This window comes from Thunnus albacares, chromosome 8 (assembly GCF_914725855.1).
Source record: "Thunnus albacares chromosome 8, fThuAlb1.1, whole genome shotgun sequence".
Taxonomy (NCBI): Eukaryota; Metazoa; Chordata; class Actinopteri; order Scombriformes; family Scombridae; genus Thunnus; species Thunnus albacares.
Window position 1 is genome coordinate 16,885,487 of NC_058113.1, and position 14,739 is coordinate 16,900,225.

General features: G+C 39.0%; 2 protein-coding genes across 2 annotated transcripts; one reads left to right on the forward strand and one right to left on the reverse strand.

Moving 5' to 3' along the window:
* Nucleotides 1-1,193: 1,193 nt before the first annotated feature.
* plekha8 (pleckstrin homology domain containing, family A (phosphoinositide binding specific) member 8) lies at nt 1,194-11,554 on the reverse strand. The gene is made up of 13 exons (XM_044359156.1): nt 11,343-11,554; nt 10,807-10,923; nt 10,523-10,678; nt 10,266-10,387; nt 9,783-9,941; nt 9,633-9,673; nt 9,249-9,367; nt 7,536-7,932; nt 6,636-6,721; nt 3,922-3,980; nt 3,403-3,604; nt 3,247-3,308; nt 1,194-3,157 (listed from the first exon to the last, which is right to left on the reverse strand). The coding sequence occupies exons 1-13, from the start codon at nt 11,380-11,382 to the stop codon at nt 2,960-2,962; spliced, it is 1,758 nt and encodes a 585-aa protein (XP_044215091.1). The 5' UTR covers nt 11,383-11,554; the 3' UTR covers nt 1,194-2,959.
* A 154-nt stretch (nt 11,555-11,708) lies between these two features.
* Nucleotides 11,709-13,461, forward strand: fkbp14 (FKBP prolyl isomerase 14). Its single transcript, XM_044359157.1, has 4 exons — nt 11,709-12,062; nt 12,398-12,549; nt 12,653-12,780; nt 12,959-13,461. The coding sequence occupies exons 1-4, from the start codon at nt 11,866-11,868 to the stop codon at nt 13,115-13,117; spliced, it is 636 nt and encodes a 211-aa protein (XP_044215092.1). The 5' UTR covers nt 11,709-11,865; the 3' UTR covers nt 13,118-13,461.
* The last annotated feature ends 1,278 nt before the right edge of the window (nt 13,462-14,739 follow it).

The following is a 14,739-nucleotide window of genomic DNA, read 5'->3' on the forward strand; positions in this document are numbered from 1 at the left end:
AAAAGATATCCATCAAGGGGGGGGTGGGGGGGGGGAGATGCTGTCAGCAACCCCTTGCAAAGTGCTGTGTTAGACTACATAGTAAACAGACCACACAGTGAACTCTCGCTGTTTGCTCAGACATGGCAATGGCTTTTCAGCTTTTCATTCTGTCTCGATGAGGCCCCTCAGAGTTCAGTCTGTGCCCCGGAGATGAGGCACAGAGATACAGATTTGGGCAGCCGGCCAGTGTCACAGCAGAGATGTTTGAGGCTGGATGCGACCGTATAACTCTATTAGCATGCCCTATTTCTTGTCTAAATCACATCAGGACAATCTGTCTGCTAAGATGCCCGAGTAAAAGCTTACCTTGGCATATTTATCCCATCATGTGCATTCCCCCAACCAGGCCAATCAGATTTGTACCACAGATGTCTCTGTTCAGCACTAAATGTCACTGGAGATGCAGTGCTCAGCCTGAATCTCCAGAGTCCAAAATAAAAAGATCGGCTCTGCACAGAGAAGAGTCCCCCATGTAAAGTTTATTATTTATGGAGTTTAGGAACCTCAAACAAATTAATTTATGAGCTACTACGCTATTTGTCCTCAACATTTTATAAGTGATTTTCCCACTCTTGATGACACTACTCACACGGCTGTAGGAAGCAGGATCTATTTTGAGCTCTCCCAACTAATAACACAGCAAACTGAAATCAAACACTTTTTCCAACAAAAGGCGGTGTAGCATTACAGCTGTGGCACAAGGGGCAATGTAAAGGAGGCCACAAGGACAGGAAGCAGGCAGGGACCCAGCTGTTGGCCCAAGCCAAGTGAAAATCCCTGACCTATAGGCAGGAATGGTTGGCACGCAGGGTACTGTGCTCATGGCAGGGGACACACACACTACTGCACATGCAAAACAATCATTTAACACACACAAATAGGGTATGCAAAAGTGCTTTGTGCCACTGTTGTTTAGACAAACTACTGTGGAACACCTGTACAAAATTACTATTTTTGCATACTCATTGATTTCTTTGGTTAAAAAATGAAATAAAAAGTGAGGGTCATTGAAAGGGGGGCTGATTAGACACTAAACAGAATCAGTTTAGTCACCTGAGTTAAGTAGTAAATACATACAAATACATATTCAGTCTGCCTCTATATACTCATGACATAACATGCACACAACACAAGAAAGATTGGACACAAACTAAGACAACTTAATTATATTTATTAAGTAAAAATCAGATAGCATCTTATATACATTCATAGAAAAAAATCAAATCAAATGTTTTCAATATTACAATAGCATATTCTCAGGATTAATATTGAAATTCATCTGCAACAGGAAATCAGCCTATTGCACATCGCTGATGTAAAGCTGCTGCAAATGACTTATTTATTGTACAAGAATGTGCTGTAAGCATTCCTGAAAACTCAAAACAATACTTGGAATAAAAGGTAAAAAATACTATGTGGTATGTCTTGGTAAAAAAGCCCTATGAGGATGTTCCTGCTTTGTTTGAATGGCTCAGTGAAATCTATGGCCAAACTTTAACCTGGCCTGGGAAGTGGAGTCCTACCACTCATTTTTAAATTTTTGAAGAGACATCATAAAATATTAAGTACGGCTGGTAACAACACTCAAGTATATGTAGAACAGTGCATGGATGAGATGGTGAAAAATGCTGAGATCTGTAGAGGAGACAGTTACACTTGCTGTTCATTATCAGTACACAGATGAAGGAGAAGCAATGGGTTATAACTTTCAGAATCAATCCTCTTTAGGATTAATTAAATAATTAAGTCGGTTAATTCAAGGCCTTGGCCCATGTTACTTAACCATGCAATCAAACATGCTCTATGGATACAAATATCCAAACATACACACACATGAAAGTTGGACTGAAATGACCCCAATGACATTAATGAGAACTTTATAACTTAAGACATAATAAATAGACATTGTGAAAATGCATACTATGCATAGGTTTGTGCAGAAGATGTCCACATAAATATTCAGCAGTTGTCAGTACTTTAACAGCCACACTGTATTGTTCAATTTTCCTGTGTTGTGGTACTGTAGGCAGCATAGGCTAAAGCCATTCATATGACACTTCCTTTTTGGTCCCATTGAAAGTCAATGATGTAAAACAAAACAATACATTGTCAAACTGCAGAATTGAGATTCAAATTTCAAGGAATGAAACAAACAAAACAAAATAAGCAACATTGATCATAATCTTCACTTAACTTTAACAGTCAGTGCAAGATAAAGGGTTTGCTTGTTATACTAAAAGTTAGCCCGGTATGCAAATCCATCACCTGCTTAGGGCAAGAGACTAGGCCATGTAACAATCTGACATTGTTTTTGTTAAAATAGTGCTTTGTGTCAGTTGCAAGTGTGTCCCTATTTAATGAATCAGAAGAAACGGGACAGTTCTGATTAAAAATTACTTTGCGTTCTAATCAGTTCAAGAGGGACAACAAATCATCTCTCAGGGAAGTTACTAGAGCCAAATACTCTGTGGTTACCTTAAAACACATACAATACATAAAAATCCACAAGACAGCGACAAAATGTGCACCAGAAACAAATGTTACCATGAGTCATTATGGTTGGAGTCTGCATAACAGGGCTTCATACCCCTAAAATGTCAATGGTCTTTTTAACAAAACCCAGAAACTACATTTCATTAAACCATAATGTATTAATTGTTAATGTTTGCTTTGCCCTTTTTGGGCTCCTAAATACAGACATTCATAACTTGTTCAAACCTAGACCCTCTACTGTCGTAGAGTTTAAGAACCACTGGAAACACGTCACACCGACACATGACATGCTCACACTATTTTGTACACAAGATGCACCCGGCATCTGGCACCTTCCTTCAGCAGCTCGCCGTTACTCTATCCCTTCATTCAGGTTTTTCTTTTTTGTCCTTCCATGACTGCCAATCATCTCTTTGTGCAAGTTTCACACCACCTCGTCAGACTCCAGGTTGTATTCTTCATACAGGGCATCAAGGATGGCCAGCTGCTTCTGCATAGCAGGCAGGTACACACCCAGGTCCCTGTGCATGCCGCTTTTGAAGCCGCTCTTCAGCTCGTCACCTTCTCTGGACACTAAAGCAGCAGCGAAACTTTGATAAGATGGGGCAGCTCTCAGTGCCAACTGTAGGAGAAAAAAAAAGTGGTCACACTAAGCATGTATGAAACTAACCCTAACCCTAAGATAAAAATACACACACAGCAAATACCCACAGCAAATACACCTCGCACAACCCATCCATGGTACTGTCGAAGAGTCTTTCCATAGGCGTTGTCTGAGTGAAAGAAAAGACAGATCAGATAGTTCATCAGATGACAAGTAAATTGATTTGTGCGTGTCCGACTTTGCATTGTCAAGATCAAACTCACTGAGGGCACCCTGGATGTCTTGTTCTCCTGCGTTGATTTCTGACAGAAACTCCTTGAGGAACTTCAGGCCTCGCCTGAGCCACAGCAGGGCCTCAGTGGCAGAGTTGCGCACCTGGGTGACGTCTGCCTGAACTTCATGCAGCACGATGGACTGTAGTGTGGGAAAACTGTCGGGGTCTGACATCAGCTTCTGCTGAATTTTCTATAGGGATAAGGGACGAGTTGATATAGTAACACATATCTTAAAAAACATTCAGATCCTACTCTTCCACCTATTATTTTCTAATTTTTAACAACTAATGACAAAAAAGGGGAATTATACATTTTCACAGCTCAGTATATTCTAATAGGGCCAGTTCTTTTCTTAAAAAATTGCAGGATAGTTTTGAAGAGTTTAAACGAATTTGTCACATTGTGACATGTTCAACACAAGATTCATAGCCACTTCTGTCAAACAACTTTGGCTCTAAATCAAATGATAATTTGTTGAACAGTAAGTATTCTAACAGGTCCACTTACCTTGATATTTCCAACAAAATCCATTTTAACTGGTGCAAACACTGTGGACCCCAGCTTGTCTGAGAAGAAAAAAATCTATGATCATTTCTTTGTTCTTTATGAAGAGCAGATTTTCAGTTTTGTGTCTCATTTTAAAAGACTGCAATGTTGTGACTATTAATAGTCGATGATGAAAAATGCAGCTGCCCATGAGGTTTTTAAGCAATGATGAAGGAAGTAACAAAATACTGTGTAACAAGTTAAGAGGAGAATTTAATCTCCTCACTGTAGATTTAACAATGATGGGGAAATAATATAGGCTTATGACACACTAGATTACCTAAAATCCTAAGTAATTCTGAAAGTATGATGCCTGACAAAGATTTAAGATTTCACAGATTGGTTTTGCATTGCAGCCATCAAAAGCTCACACTACATGTTTACATAAGTAAAACATATCGCACACAGTTATCACAGGTATCTGGATCTGTGTCAAGATATGATGGGAAAGACTGTCATCAACATGGGCTGCAAAGTTTTGAACACAAAGCAAGGTGAGCAGGCTTAATCTTTTATATTGTAGATATTCCTAAATTCTTTTTTGATTAATTTAACTTTTTGACAGAACACTTACTCTCAATATGTTCAGGACCCATGTAGAGAAATAGGCTAATACCTGGCCAGTTTATATGTGTGTAAATAAACCCTTAAAGCTGGAGTATGAGACTTTTGTCTCCTCCTTCTGGCAAGAAGAGTAATTACAAAAACACTGTCCACACATGCTTATGTCACAGGCTCTGCCGTAGCCTTCTCCGTCGCTACTGCCGCGGCTGTAAAACAGTGGAGAAATTGTTTTGTGCGTCACACAACCCCTGCTAAATGACTTGTTTCACTATCAGAATTTGATCCATTCGGTCTGATAACATTTGGAAAGTCTACAAGAGCCGCACGATTAAATTATTCCCCATTAAAGTTAGCAGAGAGCTAACCAGAAGTTAGCCAGCTCAGCCAGCAGAAGTCCCTTGTGTGCGTGCTCTGTCCATAGAGCATGTGCAGTATGCATTCATCCAGCCAGCGCAGGAATGTCAAACCTGCCACCAGATTAAAAACTCTGGTATACTGTGAAATTCAGAGAGTTCACACAATGCTGACTAAGCATTGTGTGAACTCGTTTGGCAAGGACATTAATGTAACAAACGTTCATTTATATGTTAAAGTTCCACACTGCAGGCATAAAATAAAAAACCTTCCCAGCTGACTTGGCTTAAAGGAGACCTATTATGCTCATTTCCAGTTCTATATTTTTATTTTTGGACACAACGAGAAAACTGTGAACATGATTCACAGTTCAAAATACTCCTTATTTATCTTATACTGGCCCTTTATGCAGCTCCTCAGTTCAGCCTCTGTCTCTAACAGGCAGTCTTAGCTCCTGTCTCTTTAAGGCCCCCCTCTCCATGAGCCCACTCTGTTCTGATCAGTCAGCTTTCCGGAAACCTCCCAAGGGGCAGCCGTATCAGAGTCGTGTTAAGTTACCAGCGATGCAAACCCAACATTTCCTGCTTTACTGCTTCAAATTAAAAGCTTTCAAATCATTAAATAACTTTCATTATGAAGAATTTATAGGAAATGAAACATGTTCCTCACTGAATTAGCAGAGCTTCGTTAGCGGCGCTAAAAACCATTCGTCACAACAACATATGGAGATATTTAGCTCTTTGTTCAGCAGATCAGTTAGAAATAACGCAGGGAGGAATAGTACAAGCGATAATGATGTTTGATGACGAGCTGCAGACGACCAGCACACCTCCAACAGGTTAACTACTTATTTTACTTTGCCCTGCTGTGTCATAGAGTCAAGCCTCAGCGTCACTACGCCCAAAACGCTGGAAAAACGCCATTATCTTAGTGGCGTGGAACAGTGAACTTGCACGCTGTGCATGGAGCAGATGACCATATAAAGAAATCTGTCATGAGCAAACATCGGCTTGGGCTGAAAGTAGAAAAAACTGTTAGAAACCGAGCGTTCAGAGCAGTCCGAAGCTGGTGCTTTTTGCTCACAAGGATTACTTTTACATAGGTTTAACTCATTATTTGACACTTTGGCCACCTTTAATATGAACATCTGATATAGTAACATTATACATATGACTGAAGATAAGGAAAAGCATAATGGATTCCATTTAAACTGCTCTGCTTAAGCTCTAGCGTGTCATTGGCTTGCATCACTTGTCTATCATTACTTTTTTTGTGAATGGACTGACAATTCCTGCAAAAATTGGTAACAAAAGGCATGACATTACACTGACTGAACTGATTGAGTTACCATCTGCATGGACATGTAGTACTCTGTAAATGTGCAGTACAGATGGACAGACAGACAGACGGACAGACAGACACACACACACAAGCCACAGTCACAATGATTGAAATCGAAATTCAAAATGTCATCATACAATTGAGCCATAAAGAATAAACAAAAGCACTGAAAAAATACAAGTGCAGAAGGAAAAGGAAGAAAAAGAAAACAAGTTTATGAAGCCAAGATAGAAAGCTATCACCTCATCAATGGCAGACCACGTGAGTAACAGAACATGCAGAAATGACAGAAAAAGGAAAGAAAGTTTCAGAATAGTTTCAGGTTTCCTTATTAAAGTTGATGAGGACAGGTATCATGAGAAAAACGAACAGAGTGGCAGATTGAGATGAGGAGAGACTGAAAGTGACTGGCCTACCTAATACAGGCACTATTGCATAGCATGAGTCCAAAAACTCTTGTGTGGGGATACCATTGTCGTCGTCCAGTCTTAAATCACTAAATCTAAAAAAAAAGTGAAACAGATTCAAACAGAAGAATACTGTGTATTAGAGGGATGTACACCATTTCAACTTTTATTTGATCAAATCAAACAGAAAAAAGAAAAGGGTACAAACATCAAAACCAAGCCAGAGAAATGATTCACACAGAGTGTCATGCACTTCTATGCCTGACAATACCTGAGACTATTCTGCTACTTTAGTGTACAACTTAACAGACTGCTGTTAACGTTCTAAAACTGTCCCGTCAATTTAAAAAAAACAGCTGCAAAAATTAGTCCTCATCTTGCAGTTGAATACTGGTTAAAAGAGACAATAATTTCCTCCATTATAATAATACTATTTTCCTCAAAACTGAATATTACAGTACTGATCATTCGCACGCTAGTCGTTTGTTCAGTAACACTCTCAAACAGAAAGTACACTTTTAACATACAGAGTGAAATGTTAACAAGAAAGTTTTACAAACCCAAAATATCAGATGAGGGCCTCTCTGTGTCATGTGATCAAGAGAGAACACACTAATATAAAACACTTATCATGACATCTTGAAATGGATTCAGTTAAAATGTTTAAAACCTACTATTAGTCATTTATTCTGTGCAACATGGGTACAGTTCATATAAATTTTCACAACGTAAGTAACTGTGCAGTATAGTCAAAAAGATGCAGCAGAAGTGCAGTGCCTCAAAGACACAATTACTACATATAGCTTAGATTGGTTTGTCCTAATACTTTACTGGTGAAATATCACAGCTGATCATTCAGGAACTAATGTATCCTAAAGGATGTGGCCTTCCTGAGTAGCATTTTCATACCTGTGACTCATTGTGCTGAAGAAAGTTTCCACCTGCTCTGTGTCTTCTGGCTCTGTTGAATCTCTGGACGTCTCTCCTTCATGCTGAACCTCGTCTTGCTCATATTGCTCATCTTGCTCATCTTGCTCATCTTGCTCGTCTTGGTCTGGAACAGCTTCCTGTTGCTGCTGGGGCTGGACAGCGTTCTCTTCTTCGCTATTGTTGTCGTGCTCTTCACTTTGGTCCACTTTGTGCTTCTGCTCTTGTTTTGTGTCCTTTTGATCATCAGTGTCGTTCTCCTCATCCCCCTCTGCCGGTTGGTCGTAGTGTTTAGTCTCAGAGGTATTCTGGGTAGTGTGAAGGGAAGGATCAACCTGCTCCTCCTGGATTGAGCTGTTGCCATTGGCTGCATCAATGTCTGTATGATACAGCAGACAGAGACATGTACAATACAAGTTAACAGATAAATGGCCCAGGTTGAGCCAGTGTCACTTTTCATCAGACTGGGTGTAGCAAATTGTGAAAGCAGCACTTTGGTGACTACACAACTATTAATGTAGACTCATTGTCTTTAATTGCTGGCAGGATACACTGACTCAAACCTCAAGCTCATCCTTTATTTTGTGTTTCAGTGAAATTGTACAACAAACTGACCTCTACACTGACCTCTGGGTCACAGTTGGGTGTGGTAAAGTGTGATTGGTTTCACTTGTGACCACACCCAGCAGTGATTTAATGTTGTACAACACTGCATTGTGAAATGTTGACATAATGTTGTCATATTTTTCAGGACTATTTCTGGGGTTTTATTGACACATACAGAAAATAGTGGATAACATTTTAATCACAAACAGACAAAGTGTCATTAAAAATGTCCTACAACTCTGAGCTTATTATTTTGAGTTGATATTGCCTTTTCCTTGAAAGTACTGTAAAAATATTGAGTTAAGAGTCCCTTTGGAATAATCTGCATTTTAATTGTCTTCTCCCAATTTGTTATTCCTGTAGATTTAATAAGGCAAATCAATACAGGATAATAGCATTTACCTGAATCTACCTCATCAGCACAGTTCAGGAAATGATAGCGACACCTTCCAACAGCTAATGTTAGGTTGGAGGGTTGGTATGAGAGGAGTAGTAGGCAAGAAGTGCGTTCACAAATTGATTGACAGTCGTGAGCTTCCACCCCTCACTTTGGCCTCTTTTGATTGGTTAGAAAGTGAGGCTCGCTTAAAAAATTGAAAAGGTAATATCTCTGTACTGCTGTCAGTCTGTTCAATGAGTCTGGGTCATGACAACATTTATGACACCTCTCCATATTATGCTTTGGGGCATATTTCAACTAAAAAAAAAAACATATACTGTAGGAAGTTTCCCTTAAACTATGTTTTTCAATGTGTAGTCATTTAAATACTGTATTTTTGTATTTATAATGGTATAGTATATAATCCATAACAGGTTGAAAAAGACTAGACTTATTTCCCATCGCCAGCAGCAGCTGCCCCTGTATAACGGCTTTGGTACTGCTAAGGGAAATGCAATAACGTAACTGGACATCCATCACTGTCCACTCACTAAAAGGAAATAATCTATCCACATCAGTTCAGATGATACACACACAACAACCAGGCCCCATTTGTGCGGTGTGGTCGTCCCTTTATGGAACGCAGTAATGGTTTTCAGTTCAGGGAACTGTGTAGCATGTAAAGTAAGTGGTTGGGACACCTGACTTACCTGATGGGGAGGGATGGTGTTCCGGTCTGTCTGGTTCATCTGGCCCCTCTGCTCCAGAGTCTAGGCTCTGGTTGTCATGTGCAATTGCTTCTCCTGTGGTTTCAGACAAATCTCTCCATCTAGAATACATTTGAGTGTACAATGTTAATTCTAAAACTTTGGATACACATGTTTTGGGCAAATCTTATAGGGAACTTCGCCTAATGCCACAGAAATGTAACATAAATTAAGAACACATTAATTACAGAGTGTCATCATATCAGCAGTAAACTTCTGCAAGGGTATTTAATTTGTGTCTCACTTTGCAAAGTGCTACTTTGACAATTAATGATCAATACAGAGGCAGTAAGACAACATAATTATATAACAGCACAAAATACCTACTTTTCTCCAAGGTTCTGATTTAACTGATTGACAGGTTTAATCTGTTGAAGAAAAAAAGACATCAGAGGATTAGAACAATCCAAGACTTGTTATATTATAAATTGTTATTGCATTATCTAATCAGAAACAGAGGAGTTGAGAGAAATGTACCTTCTGAGGTTTAATGGCTGCTACTGGGGGAGATCCTGGTGGACTCTGTGTTGCCATATCCGTACTGAAAGTACGATTCGCTATCTGCATGCATTCCTCTAGAGTCTTAAGGAAAGTGGTGCATGTAGATTTCACCATGTTTCCAGTGTCTATGCCTGTCTGGAAAGGGCACACAAACATACACATTTGCTAACACTGACACATATCCCAATTGGTCTGACAGCTGAAACCACTGTTGTGCAAAAGCAAAGCGAAAGCTCAGAGTGTAGTTGAATAGTGTGCTAAAATCTACAAAGTCAAGTTTTTTTAAAAACGTACTTGTGTTAACATTTGCTGCCTGACAGTAAATGTCTGGTCTATTTGCCAGGGTAAGCACACAGCAATTTGATGTCTCTGTAGTTGCAAATAGGCTACCCTGTACTGCAGTTTCACACCAACAGCAGCTTCTCTTATTTCATCAGCTCATCCGAACCTTAACCTTACCTCCGCTGTGTCTCCTAGCTCATCATTCTCCTTGATCTTGTTTACTTGTTGGAGAAGAAGGTCACAGTACAATCTGAGTTCTGACATCTTAGTTTTCAGTGCCTCTGTGTTCTCCTGGAGTTCTGTAATAGAAATACATACAAACAACCAATTAGACAAAGTTTGGAAAGCTCTGCAAAGATTACTTTATAGAAAATAGTAGCTATATAAGTGAATTCTCTACTATGTCAGATTTGGATGTAATGGCATCCATTTACCTTTTTCTCTCTTAGTTCGGTTGTCTGTAAGGCAAGCTTTGGCTGTTCCCAGTGCCACCAGCCATTTTTGCCTCTCTGCTGCATTAATGGCTCTGAGGTAAAAGTACTGCTCTCCAGGTATGGTCAGGTCCACTCGTGTCGAGTCAGAGGAATGAACTAAAACACAGCAGCAGACAAGGAGAGATGCTTGTCAGGACTACATGTGTTTTTTTCCAAAAGGTACTAGAATATTAAAGATTTGCACCACGAAACATAGCACAAAGAATAAAGTGGGTTATACCGACCTTGTATTTCACAAACTGAAATTTTAATGCTGCCCTTGCAACCTTTCCAGGCATCTTCTTGAGAGTCATAGTAAGACAAAGTTCCTCCATCTAGCACAAACCAACGAGGTTGCCAACCTGAAAAGGATATTTAAAAATGTAGATAATCGCTATAACCTTTAATACATGACTTTGTTTCTCAATACTGTAAATTTGTTTACAAGTTAGTCAGCTTCATGAACTTGGAGAGACTTACGCTATATTAGCAACAACTAATCAGTCGTTAAATCAGATTATAATGACAGATGGTGGGAACTAGCAGATTTAGCTAGCGCTACGTATTAATACTTCATGAATAAGGTTAATTTTCAATTCGTTATTTAGCTAGGAGAGTAAATGAGATGTTAGTTCATTTGTAGCGGTGCATAAACTCCAATAGACGAAAGCTGCTGTTAGCTCAACACAAGTGTGCTATGTATGACGTTGTCATGCTAGCTAGCTGCCTCAAAAACGAGAGCTATAACCGAAATCATTTAACGATTGTGGGAATAACGTACCGCTTATGTAATTGGTCCACTTATACAGCATTCCCTCCATTGTTTAATTAAGTGTTTTTGCCGTTCATTACTCGTTTATCATAGCCAGATATGATGCACAGCTGATTCCAGCGACTCCATCGGGCCCCGAGTGTGATGTGTAGAGTAACGTCTACCGTTTACATTCCAGCTACGTAGATAAAAGTGTGTAAAGTTTTTCGTGAATCGCGAGAGCAGCTAACGAGGTCCCGCCCACTTACGTCAGGAGGAATTAAGTATTGTGGGTGTGGATTGCGGTGATTGACTGATAGATAAACCAATGAAATAAGAGAACACCAATAGGAGGCGGAGCTTAAATGAATCTATCCAATTATAGAGGGAGGAGGGCACATAGCTGAACAGTGGTTGCGTTCATTGCAGAAGTTGGCTGCCACGTAGTTGCCAATCCTGTTGCATTTATTTTGGCCACTGCTTTTTTTAGAGGATGGTTTAAATTGGCTTTTATAAGCAAATTTTGTGAATACGAGAACTATTGTTTATCAAAATGATCTTTTTTTCTATTTGTTCGATACTGCCATCGCTGTTTGCGTTTGCAACCGGGGGGAAACTACCTGAGCCAGAAGTCAAAATTGAAGTTATACAAAAACCCTTTATGTGTTACCGTAAGACAAAATATGGAGATATGCTTCTTGTACATTACGAGGGATACTTGGAGAGTAATGGCACCATGTTTCATTCCAGGTAATGTGCAGCAAGAAACTAATAATGTTGCATGTATGGCTGTGCAATTTTGTCACAATCTTCCCTGTTAATGAAAAGTCACATTGGGGTCACTGCTTGTTATAGTTGTAAAAATCGATATATAGCTAATGGACTACACCATGCTGCAGCCCACACTTTATCACTGTCTGTGCCATTGTGCATTCAGAACTTAACATTAACACTTGACACCTCTTCTTACAGTTAGGTGGCAAATAGTGGACCCTTATTGTGCATATTTGTGATATCAAGTCTATGTGTACTGGACTTTTTTTTCCTCAAAGAACACTGTGATGGATCTTTGTGACTCTTGGCAGCCGCAAGCATGGGGATAAAAATCCAGTATGGTTCACACTTGGGATCCGAGAGGTGATCAAGGGCTGGGATAAGGGTCTGCAGAACATGTGCACAGGAGAGCACCGAAAACTGACTGTCCCTCCATCTCTGGCATATGGCAAGGAAGGAAAAGGTAAAATTTGTATTCCAGAAAGGGGAGGGTAATGTCTCTGTCTCTCTTCCATCATCACATACCTGTGTCTCTTTGATGATTTACATTTTTTCTTTGTTTACAGGCCAGATCCCTCCAGGCAGTACCCTAATTTTCGACATTGAGCTCATGGAGATCCGAAATGGTCCCAGGTCACATGAAACTTTCCGGGACATGGATCTCAATGATGACTGGAAGCTCTCCAGACAGGAGGTGTGAAAGTCTTTTCAAGCTGCTGTATATATGCTGATATATATATATATATATATATATATATATATATATATATATATATATATATATATATATATATATATATATATATATATATATATATATATATAATATTGTATTGCTATTTGTGAATGCCATTATTCTGTATGCACCACAGGTGAAAGAGTACTTAAAGAAGGAGTATGAGAAACATGGATACTCACCCAACGACACAGAACATGAAGCAATGATAGATGATATCTTCAAAAATGAGGATGAGGATGAAGATGGTTTCATATCAACCAGGGAATTCACCTACCAACATGATGAACTTTAAAGGAATGATTTCATCTGTTTTCAACTACCTACGATGTTTGTGCCATTCATTTCCTCCAAAGCAGTGAATGACAATGACAGGTCAATTAGTTACTGGTCAGTTTTACATGGATCTTGTTTTCTAAACTGCTTTTTCAACAACATTGTCTTATTTATGATTTAACTTGGATATATTACCTCCGTTTTGTAAGATCCCTAATATATTCATGTCTCCATTCTACATGCACTGATAATGTCACCACAGATGTATTTAGACTACAGTATTGGAATATTTGGTCAGTCGATTTCATGAAATAAATGTTTTTTTTAAACAAATAGAACTTGTTAGTTATCTAAACAATTAATGTGGGTGTGGATTTTTTTCTGTGCATGTCTTCACTAATCACTAGAGGGCACTCTTGTCCTTGATACTGTATTTGTGTCATCTCCCTATCTCCCTCTTTCTGTTTCCACTGGCATCTCAAATGATTAAAATGAGAGTACAGTCACATACCATTTTTTGGAATTATGAGGAAGTTGCTATACAGTATGCGTGATAGGGGTTTAATCAGTTGCAATGATGACTTTCAAAATATGAGAAATATTAAAACAGGCATGTTGTGCCTTGATTGAATTGCATTTAAATTCTTTCTTCATATTTTGCAGTTCACCCATAATTGCTTTCAGCAACAATCATTTTCCCTTAGTGCTATCCTAAATATCCATTTTGCAGTGGAGAAATACTATCTAAAACAGAATCCACATGAATCGTGAACAGGCAACAAAGTGTTAGAGTTGAAACTCGAGTTATTTAACAGAAGGGGAAAAACCCTCATCATCATGACATCATCATGACCCTTTGACTCTCAAGTTACACTCACTGTATGTCAAACATCATGTGAGTCCAAACAAACATCTACCTCCTGTTTTTTTTTTTTTTTTTCCATTAAGTAACGGGAAGTGACTCCAGATGAAATCATGTATTACTAAATTGGTTCTCAGGATTGAACTTTTTGTAAAAATAAAGACTTGCTAGACATGTTGGTGGTAATAAATAGACATAAAACAACAGCAAAGTACTGATAATATGGGCAATCACAGGCTATATATGTCAGATTGAGTATAAGTATATAACATGCAGTGCAAAAGTAACTCATGACTCAATGATCCATCAGGAATCAGCTATGCAGCAAGCACAATGTTTTATGGATCCAAGATGTCACTGAAATGTGGGTTAGCTGTCAGTGCTCTCCACAGTCTTCTCTTTTCTTTAAACCATGCGAATTAAAGCATTGCAAGATTTTGGCTGAACATTGGTTGAGTGAATCTTGACAGAAGATATAAGCTTCTCAATTTCAGTTGACTCAAAAAAGAGGTTGTTAGATGATGCAATTGAGATAAAGGAAGATGCAATCTTGCCACCCGAATGTTATGTTCCCCCTGACAGAAAAGGCTGTCAACAAGCATCAGTACAACCAGGATGCAGGTGAGATTTAAACCCACTTTAAGACAGATAATATCACAGCAGTTCCACTGAAAGAGCATGGAAATTGTCAAAATTGCACAATGATAAATGAGCAATAGGTGTGCTCAAATTTTATTGGTTGCTTGTTTATTTTCAGTCACTTACTTAAACTGTAACTA